Source organism: Chiloscyllium plagiosum, unplaced genomic scaffold (genome assembly GCF_037043375.1).
Source record: "Chiloscyllium plagiosum isolate Xiang-an unplaced genomic scaffold, Cpla_swu_hap1 HiC_scaffold_17, whole genome shotgun sequence".
In the NCBI taxonomy this organism is placed as follows: Eukaryota; Metazoa; Chordata; class Chondrichthyes; order Orectolobiformes; family Hemiscylliidae; genus Chiloscyllium; species Chiloscyllium plagiosum.
The window spans coordinates 22,006,858-22,028,668 of NW_028270155.1; the positions used below are offsets into that span (position 1 = coordinate 22,006,858).

Here is a 21,811-nt window from a genome sequence, read left to right on the forward strand (position 1 = left end):
GTTAAATAACCATTTATCCAGCATTTCCAGAGATTTTGACAATGAAAAGGCAAGCAATTGGAAGAACTGCATAATATTGTGTCCGAAAGCTTTTGTTTGCTAATGATCTACCATTTAAGTAAAAACAATTTTTTTGTACTTTAACATGTTTCCATGGTAATAGATTAAAAAGTTAATTTCTTTCATCTCACCTTCTGACCTGTCAACATGATTTTTTTCTCTATTTAATGCCATAATACACTAAATGTGTACTCATGTCAGATAGATCAAGGTGCACCGTGATTTTTTTAAATCAATCCTTATCTCGTCTGCTTACTTTGATATCCAATAAATGAATACACTGCAAAAACCAATTACATAGCATTATATAGAACTTAAAATATGAAAATAGCTGGTTCAGTCTAACCACTCCTTTGTTAGTGTTTGTCCTCCAAATAAGCAGTAATTCCAAGCCACTTCATTTTATAATTTTAATTTTTGTCTTTACTTCTACAGGTCTTGAGAAAATTAAAATATCTGGTTAACCCTGGTTGATTTATACAAAACTGTTAAGTCAGTAAATATCTCCTTTGTGTTGAATAATTTGAAACTCTCACCTTAGAGACTGAATACCATTTCGAGAAGATTTGACAAAAAATGGGATTTTTCCTCTTCGAGTGATATCCACAAGCCCGCCTTCTTCATTACTGATAATCCCTTGGTGAATTGCAGCCCGACAAATACTGGATTGCTGTAAACAGGCAAAAGAAATGTATTTTCCATCTGCTGCTTGACTAGACTAAGCACAGGAAAGTGACAGGCCTATAAAAGGAACCATCCAGTTCCAATAAACTCCATCGGGAGGCTGCGGGAATGACACAAACTTGGCTGGGACTCACTGCCTTAAGTCAGAGATTCCAAAATGGTCCAGTTAGGATGCAACCATTGACTGTGCCCAAAAAGGACATCAGAGAAAATGGAAACACCAAACATCAGATGTCCCCGCACCATAGCCTTCCCATGGGATCCAGCATTGCTCGTTCTGGAATAGCCCACCTGGAGTTCCACTGGGAGGATGAAATTAATTGTTGAAAACTACTTTTATACGTACCCTCCTTACAAAGGAGATGGGTGGGGGTGAGGGGGAGAAGGGGAGAAGCAACCAAGACATTGCACAGGACCTCTAGAGCATGGAGAGTGACAGGCTCACTTTGCTACCAACTTGGCTGCATAGACCACTTCCATTTGAAGTGGAGTGGGCGAAAATAGGGTTCCAAATAATCAGATACCTACTTCTCCTTGCCCTACCCATAATCCTTGGCAGGGTCAGCGGGCAGGGGTAGGCAGATACCAGGAAAGGATTCTCTATGGATTTGTAAAGTGATGTTGTTTAACATATCAAAATAAACTAAGAGACGATCCCTTACCGTTTCATAATAGAGGGTTCCAATCACTTTCGCCTTTGATGATTCACAATATCTTGGGCACATATACCTAAACAACAAGAACTGCCTTAATCAATATTTCTACACTTAGATACAACATGGAGCATTTTGAAGTTAAACAAATGAATTGATCAACAGGAACTTTAAACACAATTAATTACAATAAATGTTCTCGCTGATTTTTAAAAAATTCATACTGTCTAACCTTTGCTGATGTAAAAAAACTTCTAAATTGGCAAATAAATGCTTTGGCATTTAGCACAGCGCAATTGTTAATGGTAACACCAACTAGTCTATAGCTAACCTTCTTTTAAATGTTTTATTATCCAAGTACAAAAGTAGAACTGGCACAAGTGTGTGAAAAATGACAGATATATTTGTGTTACAAATCTACAAAACACTCAAAAGATTCGAATGTAGTCCATCCATTTGCGAGGTATCTTTCTGAGTTTTGCAACTCCTACTAAAAGAATCTCATTCTCTAAATACTACAAGTGCCAATATGGCTGACAGCTTTCTCTTGAAAAGGAGAATTTTTTAATGATTTATCATTTTGTTATGATGACAAAGTAATGCTTCACGACATTACTAATTATCTAGTTGTGTCTTGTAATTACACGACAGATAATGGTCCCTTGGAGAGATATCCTCTTTGCATCAGAATCGCCATGTAAATCCCTTAACTTGCTGCTCAAACCTTTGACAATGTGATCCAGTTATGACTGGGTAATGATTAGACATAGATGGCTAAATCAAGTTGTTTTAATGGTCAGGCCAAGTTCTTGCCCAAAGGTATGCAACATATTGGAAAAACCAACAGACAAAGATAATGGAGTTAAGAGTTTTTTTATTCATTCCCTGACTAGGACAACATTTATTGCCTATCCCTAATTACCCAGAGGGCAGTTAAGAGTCAACCACATTGCTGTGGGTTTGGAGTCACATTTAGGCCAGACCAGGTAACAGCATCAGTTTCCTTTCCTAAAGGACATTAGTGAACCAGATGGTATTTTTCTGATAATCGACAATGGCTTCATGGTCATCATTAGACTCTTAATTCCAGGTTTTTCCTTAAATTCAAATTCCACCATTTGCTGTGGCAGAATTCAAACTCAGGTCCCCAGAACATCAGCCTGGGATTCTGGACTAATAGTCTAGCAGTAATATCACTATTCCATCACCAACCCATTGAGATTACTTAACTTCAAATATTTAGTGTTTAGTTTTTCCGGGATTGCAGTTGTTGATGTGGTAAGGTCTGCTCCAATACTCTTGAACTACTGAAATGAATTTCTAACACCTTACTAATGTACGTATTTGGAATCTAATTCAGGAATCTCATGCTTGGTATTCTTGTCTATATTGTACCCTGGGAATTCATTCATTGGAAATACAATAATAACAGACAGAAATAATGCAGAAGTAGGAATCAACAACACTACCTGTTACATGTTGTTCCTTTGCATCTATCTCTCATTTTAGTTTCGCACTCGATGACTTGAGCTGAAAAGTAGAAAGGCAGTCAAATTTTATATGATGCTCCGAAAGCAATGTAATGTAAGTCAAACAGGAACTGAAAGCTGGCACATTTAGCATTGAGTTGTGCTGGTGAATCTACATCAAATCTTAGTAAAATCATTCTTGCTACAAGGTGCTTTGAATTGAACATTTTAGGAAAGGTGCTGTGACAATTGATTAAGCACAACAGTCATTATGATGCTGCCTGACTGTGAGAAAATCCAAAGAGAAAGATGAGTTTAAAATGTTATGGCAGGTTTCATTAAAACAGATTCTAGGTAACTAAAAAAGGGTGCATAAAATTATGAAACAATGAGACAGGGTATTTATAAATTGACCGTTATTTTAATTCCAAGATACACGAGACATAGATACGATATGAAATTACAGAATGGTTACAGCACAGTCATGTCTGTACTAGCCTTCCCAAAGGAGCACTTTACTTAGTTTCACTGCCCTGCCTTCTCTTATAGTCTTGTACATTCTTCCTTTTCAGATAATAATCCAATTCCCTCTTGAAAGCCTCGACACCACGTTCGCAGGCATTACATTTCGGATCCTGAGCCACCTGTTGCGTGAAAATGTTTTTCCTTATGTCACCATTGCTTCTTTTGCTAATTACTTAAATATTGCGTCCTCTTCTCAATCCATTCAATACTGAAAATCATTTCTTCACCACCTACTTTGTCTATACCTCTCCATACGGTCTCCTCTCAACCTTCCCTTCTCCAAGGAAAACAAACCAATCTACTGACAGAACTGAACTGAACTGAAACACTAGAGATTGAGGGTACACAGCAAGCGAAACTTTGTTCACAAATCAAAGCGCGGCTGTGGAAATAACCACCAGAGTCAGTAACTGAAGCAGAGATTTTGCCAACGTGTCAGAATTAATAAAGCAAATGATTGAGACATGCGAACATGATGAATGGATGGCATTTGGAAATATGAGCAACAGAATATGCCAAGATCTGTCATGCCAATCAGTTCATGTATTGTACTTTGTGGCTATTCTAGATTTGCCCTGTCTTTTGGTGAGGGCTGTCTAATTGATTCTGCAAACCTGAAAAGACATACTTTACAGCGACAACTTGAACAGTTTTACATTGCACTACCTGATGAATAATCAGTTGGAACGAACTGCCTACCCCATTGCAGAATCCAGTGTCATAAATTCAACAGAACGAAAACTGGGCAGCTTCTATGAATGGGCAGATCGATTAGATTTTTGAAAAAAGTAATTAATTTATTTTTACCTTGTTACTGCCCTGTTCATGTTGATGAATCACAGAATTGTTACAGCACAGAAAAAGACCATTCGGCCCAACATGCCTGCACATTCTGTTACCCAGTGTCAATCGCCTGCCTTTTCCCTAAATCCCTGAACAACAGATTTTTTTAGAATTAGAATCCCTACAGTGTGGAAACAGGCCCTTTGGCCCAACAAGTCCACACCGACCCTCCGAAGACTAACCCACCCAGACCATTCCCCTAACTGATAAACTACACTATGGGCAATTTAGCCAGGCTAATTCATCTGGCCTGCACATCTTTGGATTATGGGAGGAAAGAGCTGAAAATGTGGTGCTGGAAAAGTGCAGCAGGTCAGGCAGCATCCAAGGAGCAGGAGAATCGACGTTTCAGGCATGAGCCCTTCTTCAGGAATGAGGAAAGTGTGTCCAGCAGGCTAAGATAAAAGGTAGGGAGGAGGGACTTGGGGGAGGGGCGTTGGAAATGCGATAGGTGGAAGGAGGTCAAGGTGAGGGCGATAGGCCGGAGGGAAATGGGAGGAAACCAAAGCACCCGGAGGAAACCCACACAGACACGAGGAGAATGTGCAAACTCCACACAGACAGTCGCCCGAGGCTGGAATCAAACCCGGTCCCTGGCGCTGTGAGGCAGCACCTGTAACCAATGAGCCACCGTGCCAACCTAAATTCTGTCCAAATAATCATCTAATGCCCTCTTAAGTGCCTGAATTCAACTTGCCTCCACTATGTATTTAGACAGTACATTCTATACCCTAACGACTCATTGTGTGAGAAAAGTCTTTTTTCCTCAAATCACCCTTGCTTCATTTGCACGTCACCTGAGGCAATGGAGACACATAAATCAGCCACATCATCATGTTTTTGAGTGCTGAACCACACCACTTTTACAATGTTTTAAAGCTGCTGACCTTGTGGGAAAGACTGCAGGGCATAATTTTGGTGTATTTTGGGTACCATCAGATGAGTAGGCAATTTGTGAACAAACAGTCATTCTCAAGATATTCCATCTGTTCTGGCTGCAGGCAGTAGGAGTGTGAAGAGATCACTGCCTCTCATTATATTAACCAAATTACAAGTTTAGGTTTGTGCACCTAATTGAGCCTTACATAATTGATAATATTTGACCAAATTAAGCCATTCATTACATAGCCTTCATTTGCACAAAGCTTCTTTAATCTGCAAATAACTCCACAGTTCAAATTCTAATGTGGCTCTTAACTGTATGTTTAATACAATAAGTCACGCAAAAAAATTCCACATAATCACACACTCTATGGAAGTGTGTATAGGAAATAAAATATATTTAGATCCACAACATTTTGTAAGAACAAATGATTGCTAATGACAAAACAGACCAGAAAATATAAATGAATTTACATAAACAATAGTTAGTATCAAAACACTAACCCATTATGTAAAAAGTACCTTCCAACAGGCTATATTTATTTTAGTATCAGGAAAAGTTTAGCCACATGCCTCCATCATTTGTCATAAGATTTCTCTGTTTTGTACAGGAGTTTTTGATGATTTTGCCCTGGGGTCTCTTGTAGTCTTTTAAACTTAAATCACTGTCTCTACGACACATTATGTAGCTGTTAACAGGGCAAGGGGATAAATACTGGGTTGTCAAGTACAGACCAGGCACTCTCAGCAAACTGGGATTCAACAAATAATCACATTCAAAGTCAAATGCCTTATTTTCAACCTTATTTTCACTGTAAGTTAATCTATTTGACTCAGAAATGCCAATGGCTCCCAGCCAGTCTGGAACTCTGCAGAACGTCTTGGATCTTCTTGAAAATATTGCATTAATGGAATTGTACAACAAACTAAACCCAAACTGACTTGGCCCTAGAGCAGGGGTTCCCAGACAATGGCTTGAGACCTCCAATGGGTCAGATGCAGCTTCTGTGGTCACAGGTATTCCCCTCCCCCCCCCCCACCACGCCCACCCCTATGAGACAGTGGAGATGAGATCCTAGCAGGGCAGTAATGGACTCATTGGCAGCTTCAAACTAAATAGGGTGGATAATGTTGATCTATAAACACCCATGAAATACTTGTAGTCCTGAGTGTTGCGCAGACCAGGGTCAGTATGCACCATCAACTAAGTTCTGGTAGTAAAGTGTAACTCAGGTAACTATTGATGACTGCATGGGGTTTTAAACAGGAGGCTGTGCAGAGAAGTTGGTTGGCGGCTCGGTTTCATAAGGAAAAAGGAAAGGGAAGCTAGGGATGGTGAAATGGGTTACAGCTGATGGCAGTTGAAAGATGGGCTGATTACTGTGGGTGTGATGTGACATTACTGAAACATGCATGATTCTTTGGTGTCACGACAGCGTAAAAACTGTGAGATTGTTTGGAAATGTCCAGGACCAGAGGGCATAATCTCATAGCAAGGGATTGCCCAGTTAGGTTAGGGGTGAGGAGGAATTTCTTGTTCCAGTACACCTGTGAAATTCTTTACTGCAGAGGACTGGTAACGCTGGGACATTAGCATATTCAAGACTGAGATAGACGGATTTTTAATCAGTAAGGGAATTAAAGGTCAAATGGGGAAAAAGCAGGGAAGTGGAGTTGAGGATTATCAGATCAGCCATGATGTCACTGAATGTTGGAGCAGACTTGGTGAGTCGATTGGCCTTCTTCTGCTTCTATGTATTATGTTTTGATGGCCTGGTCAAAGGCCTTCCAAACCAAATCAGCAAAAAATGCTGAAATGTAAGAGATTAGAATCAGTTAGCCCGACACAGCAACCAGAGAGCATGGTTGCAAAGAGAAGGGAAAGGCTGAGCTATGAACTCAGTGTTCTGATTTGTGATGTGAGCTTATGAGGAATTATAAACTCGAATTGCAAATAGGGGTGATGACAGGCTATAAAGAGCTGAAGCCTGGGTGCGGAGAAAAGGAAATGGAGATAGCAGGGAATAGACAGTAGGAATAGTTTGGAGGGTGAGAGTCTGGCATTCTTGACTGATGATGAAATCCTTGAATGATTACAACAGAGCCCATTGGGTCTGAGCTTGCTGTCTGCAAGGGCAACTCAACTATACTAACCCCTCACCTTTTGCCCACAGTCTTTGTCTTCAGATGCTAATTGAGTTCCCTCTTGAAATTCAGGATTGAATCTGCCTCCGAAACACTCTCAGCCAGTACATACTGGATCCTAAACATTCACTAGGCCAACAGGTTTATTTTGTCAATCGTCTCAAATCTGTGTCCTCTGGTCCACAGCCTTCCAACACTAAGAACAAACATCTCTTTCTCAGCTTTCCCTCATGATTGAGAAGAGATTCTCTGAGGGGAACAATTCCAGCTTCTCCAATCTATCCTTGTGACTGAACTCCCTCATCCTTGGACATAAATCTTTCCACCATCCTCTGTAAACCCTTCAAGCTTTCCTGAAGAAAGGTAAAGAGTCTAGAAAGTCGACAAAGAATCACAAGCATCTCTTTCCATTAGAGAGAGACAATTGATTCTGTATAGTTTGAAAGTAGCCACTCTGCAAGCATGAGGTACAGTGCCCAGCACTGGACACAATGCTGCAGGCGGTTCCCTGGCACCCCTTCCCTCTTATTCTCTTATGTCACTTCCTTCAACTAATAAAGAAGAAAGACAAATGTTTTTGGAAGAGTTACTGCAGTACTTTCACAGATGGCAAAGATTGTCTTAAGTAATGCAAAGAACTCTAAGTTGATTTTACTGAGTGCAGCTAATTTCAGATATTTAAAGATAACATTGAAATTGGAAAAAAGGATAAATTAATAAGTTACAATATTTATTTGATTCACAGTTGTCTATTTGAAAATGTGTGTGAATCTCCATTTTCTTTGCATGTAATGGTATCTAGCTCAGCTGTTTTCCAAGCTACAGCATTACCCCTTTATTAAGCCTCAATTTAGTTTATTTGAAAATTTTCAGCAAATATGTCAATGTTTCGTTTTCCTAGAAGATAAATATTTCTAATTTTAATTTTTGTTTTCCTGAACTGTTTATGTGTATACAAAAGCACATGTGATTTTGAACTACTGACTTCTTGTTTTTTGAATCAGGGCTGCATTGCAGAAACTGAGATTAATTTAATCAATTTTACAAACAGAGTGTCTTTTCAAGTTATTAAATAATGAATACTGCTTTTCTCTACTGACAATTTGAAAACTGGTCAAGTAAATTATCTGAATATCCTCTGGTTCATAATCGGGGATTGTCACTTGGCAATTGGCACTTTTAACTTCATAACCATAAGAGGGAATCAATACTCTACAGTAGATAGGAACAAATAAGAAGGGAATGTCATGTGATTATGATAATTTGAATTTCTAAGTTGAGTGTCGGAAAATGTGAATAAAACAGTGTTTTTCTATTTTCAAAAAGATGACCAAATTATATTTCGCTCATTGCAACAGTATTGTGTTATACAGAGTAGAAAGTGATGTCTGCAGATGCTGGAGATCAGAGCTGAAAATGTGTTGCTGGAAAAGCGCAGCAGGTCAGGCAGCATCCAGGGAACAGGAGAATCGACGTTTCGGGCATAAGCCCTTCTTCAGGAAGGGCTTATGCCCGAAACGTCGATTCTTCTGTTCCCTGGATGCTGCCTGACCTGCTGCGCTTTTCCAGCAACACATTTTCAGCTGTTATACAGAGTAGGTTAACAACAGTTGACAAAGTGTTTTACCATCTAATGGTTTCTATTGTTTTAACAGTTCTGAATTTATTAAGGATGCATGTTCTTTAATTTTGTCATTTTTCTATTAGTTTAAATATAAAGCCTTTAGGTGTTTTTGCTTATGTTTAAATGTTAGAAATACAGGAAATCTTTTGTTTGAAAATCAAATGTATATTTTAAACTAAAGATGAGTAGCCCAGATTAACTTAGGTTGAAATTTGTTTGGCAGAATTCATATGCATGTCATTAAATAAGTCATATTTTGCTTTAAAGATCATTGTGCAGATTTACTTGGACCTAAATTGCTGCAAATTTAATTAACTCCACGGGAAACATTTTCCACTGTTAAATACGCAAGAAATTAATTAATAAAGGGAATTTGGAGAATCACACAGTTACAGGGCTATGTCCTTTTATGGTGAACAGATTGAGAAATTGTTTCCTTTCCAATTTGGTCATGATTCTTTAAATTTACTTGCTATTTACCCAGGTCTGGAGCTGGTACGAAACTGAGCACATCCTTTTCTGCATTGTTTTTGCTGTAGAGAACTTAGCTTCTGTACGTCCATGAACAGTGTGATTTTTAAAAAGCCTCCTATTATCATTAAACAACCACTTTCACTAAGTTGTCATGCTGTGCATAAAGTTATAGTAATTTATTGATTCAAATCAATATTTAGCAACTGCATTCTGCAAGTGACAGAAGAATATCAGAAAGTGAACAATGGCATTGTGTATCATGCAAAGTAAACCATTTAAAGTCTGTCCAGAAGAGGTGCAATTGATTTTTCAGACTTTATTATGAGTGATTGTGATTCTCAACATTGACAGTGACAGGGCACCGCTGAAAGCATTTCTTGCACACGATGGCAACTCTATTGAGTCACAGAACAGGCTTTGCCAGAAAAGGTATCGATTTATGCAGCAGATCCAACAGTATTAACACAAATGATTGATAACCAAAGAACAGATAAATCAGAAAAGCATCAAACAACATTTTGAAGAATGATCAAAAAGGAAGGATTGAAACATCAAGTTTAGAAAATGCCTGACTAGTTAGCATAAGTAGTGGACATGGCAGAGGTTCAACTGGAATATCTTGACGATATTGAAAGTGGACCAAAGAGTGGATGTGAAGTTATTAAATGAAGCTTTGACCTTGTTCCAGTTTTTTTTTCAGTTTCACTGCTCCTACTGTGCAAAAGGTCCTGTGTTCTCAAAAGTGTAAGCAATTTTATCTGCAAGATATTAAACTTACAAAGCATCTCTCTAATCAGCGTAACCTGGATTGTGGTCAAAAAAGGAAAATAAGGAGGGATTTAGGAGAATGAACAGGAATAAGAACAACAACAGATAACGCAGCTTGGAACAAGACAAGTACTGAATCACTGTGAGAGCATAACATGGCGATGTGAAAGTAAATAAAGGGAGTAACTAAAGCAGAATAAAGAAAAGGCAGTCCAGGAACAACAGAAATGCATTAATAACCTTGAAGGGGGTAGCAGAAGATGGACAATATTCAGGATAACAGTAATTAGCTGATTAGACTCATTACTATTCAGTATAAAGCAGTGCTTCCCAAAGTTCCTTCCGTTTTCACTCTGTTTTAATGAGTTGCACTTGACATAACCCCCAATGGAAAATTGTTAGGAGGGTGCCACAAGGTAAGTTGCTAAGCAGGGTGGGGATTCAAAGAGCAGCAATAAAGGCCCAAAGAAACTTCTAAACACCATTTGCAGGCTCTACTGGTGTCAGTGATAAGGCCTCACAGCTCATTGATTTAATGGCCAAAGGCAAAAATAAAGTGCTTGTTTAAAGAGGCCTTATAATCAATCATGGATTGTCAAATCAGTCTCCACTCCAAATCTACTGCAGCCTATTCCAACTTCTCGTCCCAAGGCAACAGAGAGGGTCACAAGCCACAGTGTGTGACTCCTTTTTAATAAGTGGTAAATATCAAAAGCCAGAATGCAATGTATCAATGGAAGGTTGCTCCAAAACCAGTCTAAAATGAGGTCTAATTAACACAGAGGACAATTGGATCTCTTTTATAACAAATAAACATAATCAGATCAAAATCGATCTAAAAGGTGGTACAGAGCTCCTTACTTTTCCTGAAATGCTTGTAGCCAGATTATTGATGTCATTGGAGTTCAATAATGGTAGCTATTCCAGTGCTGACAGAGAACAATAAATGTTTAAAGTAGAGGTTAGGAGAGTTTCTGGGTATTCAACACTATGAAGTAATTTTAATCATCTTGATTTGTCTGGTTAAATAGTCAATAAGGCGGATACAATGAGGAAGAACACCATGGGAACTACTGGTTTAATAAGGAATAGGGGGGGCTAAGGAATACAACTGTGAGGCATACAGGTACTCAGGGGCTGAGAGGTGAAATAAGGATGGTCACTCCTTTAGGGAAGATCCCACAATTCCAAGCTGGGGAATGCTGGCAGCAAATATTTTAAATGATCTGCTTTGAAGAATATGGAAATGCAGAAAGTTACAGGACAGAAGGAAGCAAGCTGTCTGTGCTAGAACATTAAATATCCTCCCTATTTACTCGATCACAACCATTGATAAACTTGAGCACCTCTATTAAGTATCCTCTTAACCATTTCTGTTGCAAGGAGAACAATCCTAGCTTCTCTAGGATCTCCACTTGGCTGAAGTCCGTTATCCATATGAAAACAAAGAAGAGCTCTGATGAAGAGTCATCTAAACTCGAAACATGAGCTTGCTCTCTCTCCAGGGATGCTGCCTGACTCACTGTGATTTCCAGCGTTTTTTTTGCTCTCAGCACAGATTCCAGCATCTGCAATTACAGTCCCTCATCTATTTCCATTCGGATAACTTTTTTCTACAATATGTCCAAGGATTTGACATCCTTCTGAAATAGTGTGGTGCCCAGAATTAAACACAATATTCCCATAAAGCCTCACAATGATTTATGAAGCTTTAGAGCAATAGCTTTGCCCTTGTATCTCCTGTTTCTGTTTCTAAACTCCAAGGATTACACATTCTTTTAAAAAAGGTCAGACAACTTCACAGTTTAAACATTTCAAGATGAACACATGATTGAAAAATACTGGGTACTGTTACACAATAATGACTATAAAGCAATAACTTGTGCTTACTGCAATGAGAATGAGAAAAAAATTACTGAATATTATGGAAGTGCTGAAAGGTTGACATGAGAGGAAAGAGGATCCAATAAAGAACATGTGAAAAAAACCTTTGACCAGCAAATGAAGGCAGGAGTATGAAACCAAAACTAAATAAAGATCAGCATAGTCAAAGGAGGAAAGCTGACATTTCTGAGTACCAACGAATAATAACAATGTTTGTGTTTCTTTACTATTTATAAATATAAGGTGCTGACAAGCAACTACAAGGTCCCTATCCTAAGGGTCCTTGAAGCCATCTCCATTGAGGTTCCTACCAGACCACTGTTCCTACACAAGCAGCTACAGTCATCTCTCACTACCCTGATGAGAATTCCTTTTGTATTTAAATGAATCAGCCATACAAACATTTATTGCCACATTACTATGAGGCCCTTTCAGCTTCTGAATCTTATTTGCAATTATGCATTCCAGCAAAGACCAATTTTCACTTGCGCTCCAGAGGTAAAGAGCTGGAGAGATTTTGTTTACAAAGCAGCACATTAAACTCCTGATGCTTTCTGTAGCATTCAAGTGGAGTAGTCATAAAACTCAAATGCGTCCTTACTCATGTACTCCATGTTGTTGGGTTCCTCCTTTGGCTGTGGTTGTGGTTGGGAATATGGCACTGTCCATGGGTTTAATACATCTGTATTGATCTGGGGAGGCTCCACTTCATTGGTTTGTTCGTGCTGCGGTCTTCTCACTGCATTGTCTAAGAATACATGTTGAAATAATGTTAAATAACATTTTGCACGCATTGTAGCAGAATTCCAATTCAGATGCAATGAATTAAAATATTTTTCCACTGTTTGTTTTTGTTTGTTTCTTTGTAAACTCCCTAGTTTCTAGCCTTTCATTTCCAAGCTCCTCTTGGCAATAGATTGAATATTCAGCATTTGGTCTCATTCAATTTGCATACTGATAATACACTTCACCTAAGAAAATAGAGGTCTATGATTTTGAAAAGCAAAAGAATTGCTCATTTTTCCTTGAAAGATTAGGATGTCTAACTACTAACACCAAACACTACTTGCAAAATATACACAAGTGTTAGTAATTAGATTTGGACATCAGACTCTTTTTGTTTCACTGGCTAAATGGGTATTTTCTGATATAATACCTGTGACTTGTGCACACCATGGTAACTAATTATAAAGTTACAATTCCTGGCTGATTCTCTCTTATTTTTACACATCAAAAAAGAACGGTTCTGTATATAGAAATACAACATTAACTGTCTAATTTAACAGTCAAAATGCTGAATGGAAATATACCAGCAAAGTTTTTTGTCTGAATAATTTTGAAATATTGGTTATTAATTGTTAATACAGTAGCAAGTACATGATACCAACAGGAGATTAGGCAAGTTTGTCAGTGTTAAAGCTATGCAATAATGTACCAGTAAACAGAAACTCTTGGGCAAGTTTGCATTTGTTATGAAAATAATTGTTGGCCAGTTCCTAAAAATTAGGTCCCTCCTTCTGTCCCCACTGACAATAAACAAAAGCTTCTCTTTATTTTCTCTCGCCAAGTTTCTCCCACTTCTCCTGAAAGCATTAATTTGCTCCTGGGCCAGAGTCTGATGAATACTGGCTTCTCTCCAGCACCCACCTTCCCTCAATCTATTGTATAGCTGAGTTACTGAAGTCTGCCTTGTGGATGCAGCTTTGGAGATCAAACAAAAAGCAGAAGAGGCCTCTCTTGAGAGGTGGACATGGGAAGCTTGACGGGGAGAGCGTATCTCCAGTTAGGGTGTGATGTGGCAATAGATGTCATCAAGGTTTCTCTTGTTCTCAGTCATAATCTTATCTACCTTTGGTCAGGAGTAAAGTGTACAATCCTAGCCTCAGTGGAGGGGCAAGGGGCTATTCCAACCACAGGAGGTAATTTTAATCTTGACCACATCCACTTTGCACACCAGTATGAGGCCAAAATCTTTTCACTTTTATAAAAGACAATTGAAGTGCCTCATCTGATAAGTAAGAGCACAACGAACAACACAATATAAAATGGGGACTGGGTGTCAGTGTCGAGAGTGTGGTGCTGGAAAAGCACAGCAGGTCAGGCAGCATCTGAGGAGCAGGAGAATCGATGTTTCAGGTATAAGCCCTTCATCAGTAATTCCTGATGAAGGCCTTATGCCTGAAACGTCAATTCACCTGATCCTGGATGCTACCTGACCTGCTGTGCTTTTCCAGCACCACACTCTCAACTCTGATCCTCACTTTCTCCTAGGGGCTGCGTGTCAGACCTTGCTGGTTATGTAGTTCGATCAGGTCTGATCCACTGAGAGAATGCAGGAATCCTTTACCTAATTAGTTGGTTTGATTATGTTTCCTTCCATTTGGATGTCACCTCATCTGTCCTCAGCAAAAATAAACTGAGAGCCCCATAGCCTCTCAATTCTGCTTTTACAGTTCATTCAATGCCAAAACAACTGTTAAAAAGTACCTGGCAGCTTAAAATGAAAGGTTCTGTTTAGAAACAAGCAGCTATTCATCGCAGAAGTGGATTACTCAAGCCAAAATCAACTGGATTAAAATTAGTAGACCAAAAATTATATTAATTTAAGATGAGTAGGGCGACATTGAAATCTTTTACTCAGAGCAAATACAAAAATAAATTGGAAACCACATAACATGATTTTAACTGTGTCAGTTCTTTTTCTCGTGGCCATATTTATGTATGAACTAAGGTAAATTGTAAACTCCTTTAGTAAACTAGATATTGTGTAGCCAATATAAAACTGCAGTGATGCTTATTCCAATGTTTGAAAAAGTGAACCCTTTCTAAGAAATGTAGTACCCTAATAAATTGTTAGAATGTTCAACTCAAGTAAATTTATACTGAGAACAAAAAAGAAATAACTATAAATGATTACAGCTAGTAATGATTTTGGTTAATGTATTTTTAAAATTTCTATCTTCAGCACTTTGCACAAATGCTATACGGAATTTTCTATTCAAAAATTCTATTTGACTACATTGGTTGGTATAAAATGGTATCTTTTCTTTTTCTCATTCATTCATGGGATGTGGGTGTTTTTGGCTAGATCAGCATTTGTTGCCCAAAGAGCAGTTAAAAGTCAATCACATTGTTGCCAATCTGGACACTAGGTGAGAATGGCAGATTTCTTTCAAAGGATATTAGTGAACCAGATGGGTTTTTACAATAATCGACAGTAGTTAGCCTAATGGCAACCATTTATCTTTTTATTCCAGACTTTGATTGCATTAAAATTTCATCATTTTCCATCGTGGGATTCAAACCCAGGTACCCTACATTGGCCTGGGTTCTGAAATACTGGTTCAGCAAAATTACCACTATGCCACCACCTTCCCTATCCTCCTTCAATTAAACGTCCTTTTCTCTGTTCTGTTCTCTCATTTTGACACCCCCACATTGGTACGAAAGGGTTAGGTTTTTTGTCCCCAACAAGATAGATGGCCATTTCTCATTTTAAACATTAAATGTTTATTTTCATATCCCTGCTAGAGGCTTTAAGTTCTTCCATTTCACTTGTTTTCATTACCATGTTGTTTCAGGTTCGAACTTAGAGTCAAAGAGTAACGTCTTTGAACCTGAATCTTTCCACATCCATCTTCTCTTAGGTGCTTCTGTTTCACATTTCCTCTCATTCTATTCACCCAAAGACATACTTTAACTAGGGCTTTAACTGAATTCTATGGGATGTCTTAATTCCCCACCACCCCATGTTCCCAAGGACAAAGTTGGTTAGGAACCCTTTTCACAAAAAAAGTCGTTGTGGCGTTAAATGGCTTTGGGTGAGCCTTTTGCCTGGGTATGAATTCCTAGTTTAAGGGTCCTATTGGCCATTTGTTTGGCTGGCAGCTTGGTAGTTGCTGCAGCACCAAGTTCAAACAGTGGCCACTGCTGGGACTTCAGGCAGAACCAAAGAAGAGGAAATTAAAAAGGCCAGACTGAAGGGTGGTTCAGGCCGTCAGTGAGGTGACAGTGAAAGGGTTTGTGGGAGGCTCAGTTTGAGAGTCATGGAGTCATAGAGGATTACAGCTCAGAAAAAGGCCCTTCGGCTGATTGAGACTGCACCAATCACCTAACTATTTTAATGTGGGCGGCACGGTGGCACAGTGGTTAGCACTGTTGCCTCACAGCGCCAGAGACCCGGGTTCAATTCCCGCCTCAGGCGACTGACTGTGTGGAGTTTGCACATTCTCCCCGTGTCTGCGTGGGTTTCCTCCGGGTGCTCCGGTTTCCTCCCACAATCCAAAAAATGTGCAGGTTAGGCAAATTGGCCATGCTAAATTGCCCGTAGTGTTAGATGAAGGGGTAAATATAGGGGAATGGATCTGGGTGGGTTACGCTTCGGCGGGTCGGTGTGGACTTGTTGGGCCGAAGGGCCTGTTTCCACACTGCAAGTAATCTAATTCCACTTTCCAACACTTAGCCAATTCCTGATGAACAGCCTATGCCCAAAACGTCGATTCTCTAGCTCCTTGGATGCTGCCTGACCTGCTGTGCTTTCCCAGCACCACACTCTTGACCATAGTCCTCTATGCCTAGGCATTGCAAGTGCCCATCTAAATACTTCTTAAATTATATGAAGGCTTCAGCCTTTACCACCCTCCACAGGCAGTGAGTTGCAGATTCCCAGCACCCTTTGGGTGGAAAAGACGATTTCCTCTTAACCCCTCTAAATATCTATCCATTACCTTAAATCTTTACCTCTTGGACATTGAACACTCCACCAAGGGGAGAAGTTCATTCCTTTCTACCCTGTCTATGCTCCTCATATTTTAGACATTGCAATCATGTCCGCCCACCTCAGTCTCCTCTGCTCCAAGGAAAGTAACCACAGTCTATTCAATGAGAGGTCAGGGTTGGGAGAATATCTTTGGTGGACAACGGGCCCAAATGTCAGAACCAGCTCACTGAGTAAAACTGCCAGATCCTGACCCAGGTGTAATAGTGGCAGGGCAATATGAGGCACTTAAGTGACCATTAATTGGATACTTAAGGGGTTCAATGAGCCCAAGGGTGAGTGGGCCACTCTATACCTCCAACACCACCGCCAACGCACCCTCAAATAATGGGACACAGTTTAAAGGCATTGGAAGGTTTGCAAGCAGGCTGCAGATTGCATTTTCCAAGCCGCCCCCATCCCAGCTTCAAACACGCGAGCTGATGGCCGTTCAATCCTTTTGGTAATGTTTGCAGCCACACTGATGGCTCAACCACACTAACTCAGGGTCCCCTGCTGTTTTAATGGAACAGAATATACAGCTCTGCAAAAAGTAAGTGGACACTCATCTCCACTCAAACACCCCTTATGAAAGAAAACAAAGATTATTTTTGGGATAACCAGGAGCAAATTCCTTTAGCTGATCCACATTATTGGGAGCAGTGCAACAGTCTTATATACCTTTGTAGCAGAGATTGTTTTTACAGCCGCCGCCATAGCTGGGTGGACACTCTGAGCATGGCCGACCATGTCTATAGGGAGCTTCTCCAATCCAATTTCCCCTGGTGAGTTAAAAACAGAGAAAAATTCAGTTTAATCCATTACCAGTTCAGATGAAAATAAAGCTAGTTGATGCACATGTGTTTCCTTGATTCTTAAATGAAAGAGTTAATAACCAAATACAGGGTCCAAACCTGTGCATAGTCCTGAGCAAGAATAGTCATGTCATGCAATATGAGGCAGTGCTCCAACCATCAAAGTGATAGATGGGAATGGGACAGAAGAGAGACCTCTTATTTCTCGTTGCTTTAAGACGTGGTTCAAGGTGACAGGAGGACGAGGATCTTACTGACTATCTCCTAATTGCTGCACTTGTCCAAGTGAAGAAATGAGTCTATGTCAGAATGTAAAGAGAGGGCAGCTGCTCCCAAGGGTTCTCTTCCTTCCCCTCCAATGACTCATGCTGAGTTCTAAGTCCAGATCAGCGGCACTCTGATACCTTACCCAAATGGGTATTGGTTCTGGCAATGTTGCAGGTCATTCCGCCATGTAAAGTACCACTTTAAAAACCAATCTGGCTGTTTGCCAATCTAAACATATGCAAATTTTCAAGCAATGTGACTGAAATGTTAATGGATCCCTGACTGATTTCCAGCTCCCTAACATGCTGAAGCTAATGTGTGCATTCCCTCCATCAGTGTAAGTATACCATGCACTCTAGCAATTCAAGGAAGTGACTTAGTACCATTGTCTCAAGAGAAATTGAGGATGCATAAAAATTCTCATAACCTCATAGACGTTTACAGAACAGAAGGAGGTCATTCAGTCCATCATGTCATTGCCAGCCAATAAATATCTGACTACACTAATCCCATTTTCCAGTTCTTGGCTCATAGCTCTGGAGGTTATGGCAACACAAGTAAATTTCTAAATAGTTCTTAGATGTTACAAGAGTTTCTGACTTAGCTTCTGACTTTGGCAATAAGTTCCAGAATCCCAACTGGGTGAAAAGGCTTCTCCTCACCTCTCCTCTTAATGCCTATTTCTTATTGCCTTCCTATCCATCCTATCTGTGCTCCTCATAATCTTACACATTTCTATCAGGTGTCCCTTCTCAACCTTTGCTGCTCTAAGGAAAGCAAACATATCCTATCCAATCTATTCTCACAGTCAGACCCTCCAGCCCAGGCAACATCCTGGTAAATCTCCTCTGCACCCTCTCTAATGTAATCACATCTTACTTATAATGCAGTGATCAGAACTGCACTCAATACGTCAGTTGTGGCCGAATCAGCATTTTATAAAGTTCCCCGTAACCTCTTGCATTCAATGTTTTATCTAATAAAGGCAAGTATCCTATCTGCCTTAACAACCTTATCGATCTACCCTGCTACTTTCAGAGATCTGTGGATATGAACACTAAGGTACCTCTGATTTTTCCGACTCTCTTACCTTCATAGTATAATCCCTTGCCTTATTAGCCCTTACCAAGTGCACTACTTCACACTTTTCCAGATTGGAACTTATTTTACACCATCTGACTGGACCATTGATATCGTTATGCAGTTTATGGTTGTCCCACTTGCTATTTACTATCCTACAAGTTGTTGTGTCATCTACAAACTGCTTGATTAAACTCTCTACATTAAGCACATTAATGCACACGACAAACTGCAAGGGCATCAGCACTGAATCCTGCTGAACCGCACTGGAAACAGACTTCCAGTCACATGAACATCCCTGTACCATCACAGTCCACTTCCTGCCCATCAGCCAATTTTGGAACCAAATTATATTTTGCCTTGAGTCCCATGGGTTATCACTTTCTTAATCAGTCTGCATGAGGGACATCCTCAAAAGTTTTACCAAGGGCCGTGTAAACCATATCAAATGCATTATCCTCTTCTATATGCCTTGTTGCATCCTTAAAAGCTTCAATCAAACATGACATTCCCTTGACAAATCCCCATGACAGCTTTGTCTTCATTGCAAATTCCTGCCTTGCCACCAATGCTCACATCCCAGGAATAGTTAAAAAATGTATGCCACCACAAGGATTATGATAAGGGTTTATCCCCTCGCATGTTTCTCTGACCAGGTAGGTCAAGCACTGTAAAGCACATGCATAATTCATTAAGAATAAATAAATTTTAATTACTTACTTAAATAAAAATGTATTTGCCAATTTCATTTTACAAGTAACGCAAATGTTAGAAAACTTCCTAGAATTCCATATTACAATTCCAGTTATCAACTAAATAGCAATAAACCAAAGTAAATGATATGATGTTCAACAGCTTACTTTGGTGAATAATTGCAGACTAAGTAGACAGCATTCTCCCAAATTTCTCCCCATACGTTCATTCTTCCACAGACATTGATGGCACAGCCAACTCTATTCGTTGTTGCCCACACCAACTAAAAATAAATACAAAATGAATGTTAAACAAAGCACCAAGCTTTAAGCACATCTTGTGCACAGAATACGGCTGAACTGCTAACCAAGTGAAAATAAACACTGGTAACTTTATTGTTTTGATTTGAAAAAGGAAACGCAACTTGGTTGACTAGCTTCGCTCATTTAAGACGTGAGTTTGATTTAGAAGCTTGCAAAGTAATCAACAATGTACAATCTCTACTAAGGGATGATCATAGGAGGAAATGGAGTTGAGGGTCAGTAAGAGTACAAAGTACACACACGGGTTTAAGAAAGACAAAACACTGAATTATCCTTTGATAGAGGGCCAAGTTGGAAGATAACTGAATGGTTAGTGGTCAGATCTGAGAATGTATGGTCTGCAGCTGTTGTCTGCAGCTGGTCCAGATAGTGGATAGGTGAAATACAAAGGCAGATGATCTGATGAAATCTTAGTTATGAAGTGAGCAAAGATATAGCTGATGGTAAGGAACAATAACTTTTAGACGACGCATATGAATAATATATACAGGTCATTCTGCTACAATGCATTTTTCGTCAACATGAATTGGTTATAACACAATTGACGAATTGTGGACATTGTTTGGATAACACAAACTGTATACTGAACAGGTGTGGCAATTTTCTACAGTGATATCCTACAGTGAGACTTTCCATAGTGCGATTTTTTTATAGCGCAAGGTTTTAGAGGAACACACTGTTGTGTTATAGCAGACTGACTTATATATCAATGTTCGTAGACTTGGAACATCACATTACAACTGCCCAAACCTCCTTTATTTAAAATTAAAGAAGAAAGTTCCCGTGGCAAACTTAGTTTAAAAAACTTGACAACTGCAAAACATGCTTTCATCACTGCCTCGAGGGACATTCAGAAAAAGTGTCATTTTAAAATTTAATATCCAGTTCTGGAGGAAACTGCTTTGTGAAATTTACTTTAAGTGACAGTAAATGTCAAGTCCATGTTCTTTGGAACAGTGCACTTGTCTAAAAGTCTGTGGTAGGTTTCACCTTAGAGTGGGATATTGTGGTGATTAAAGTATCATTCACTCTAATAAAGGTTATTTAGCCACTCAAAAACCTGGCACTAAATTAACAAGTTAAAAGTAATTTTGCAAACCAGAATGCTGTCTGGACACAGCACCAAGTAAAGGATTCTACGTGCTTTCTCTTACAACCTGACCCAGACAGCTTCCATCAGATCACCTGAATTTCAGTATTTCCTCTTCACTTTCTGATGATCTGTACCTTATTTTGTGCTGATAATAGCTATTCCACATAGTGCTACCAGTGCTTGCAAATCACTTACTTTGCCCCAAGTACTTCAAATCAGTAACAGACAATATCGTAATTAACAAATGTGTTATACGCATATATGCACAAAAATATTAGAACAACATTACACAGTATTTACAGCACTCACATTCACCAACTTCTGTAAGCTAATCAAACTTGCACATTAACAGAAAGCTTCTTAGTCAACTGTCCATAAACATTAATGTTGTTAAAAATATTTTTTTGAGGCTTCTAATGTAATGTAATCCATAAATGATCCCAATCAGAATAGATAAACATTTTCCTTTTCTCAATAATAATTCTGTAAAACATGTGTTTTGTTTTGTGTATTTGTTTTCAAATGTATTCTCAAACTTGGGCATTTCACTTACTTGTGTGTAGTGGGTGCACATTGAACCAGAACATCTTTCAGGGCACCAAGGATTGCATTCATGTGCATATGGGTATGTGTAATCTTTGACTTCGTCATACCATGCCTGCACATGGGAAGCTGGAGACCGATATCTGAAACAACAGAGGCACAAATCTGTCACACCTATCACTTGCAAGTCATACTGCTGGTCAATAATTCACAAATACCTATTTAATACC

General features: G+C 39.3%; 1 protein-coding gene across 1 annotated transcript in view; it reads right to left on the reverse strand.

The window, feature by feature from the left end:
* LOC122558256 (cysteine-rich secretory protein LCCL domain-containing 2) overlaps positions 1–21,811 on the reverse strand; it is a 42,259-nt gene that overhangs the window by 13,435 nt on the left and 7,013 nt on the right. Inside the window, exons 4-10 of the mRNA XM_043706635.2 lie at positions 21,592–21,724; positions 19,790–19,905; positions 17,449–17,549; positions 12,613–12,759; positions 2,867–2,927; positions 1,407–1,473; positions 597–730 (exon numbers count right to left, since the gene is read on the reverse strand). Coding sequence (XP_043562570.1) covers positions 597–730; positions 1,407–1,473; positions 2,867–2,927; positions 12,613–12,759; positions 17,449–17,549; positions 19,790–19,905; positions 21,592–21,724 — 759 coding nt within the window. The remainder of the gene's footprint in view (positions 1–596; positions 731–1,406; positions 1,474–2,866; positions 2,928–12,612; positions 12,760–17,448; positions 17,550–19,789; positions 19,906–21,591; positions 21,725–21,811) is intronic.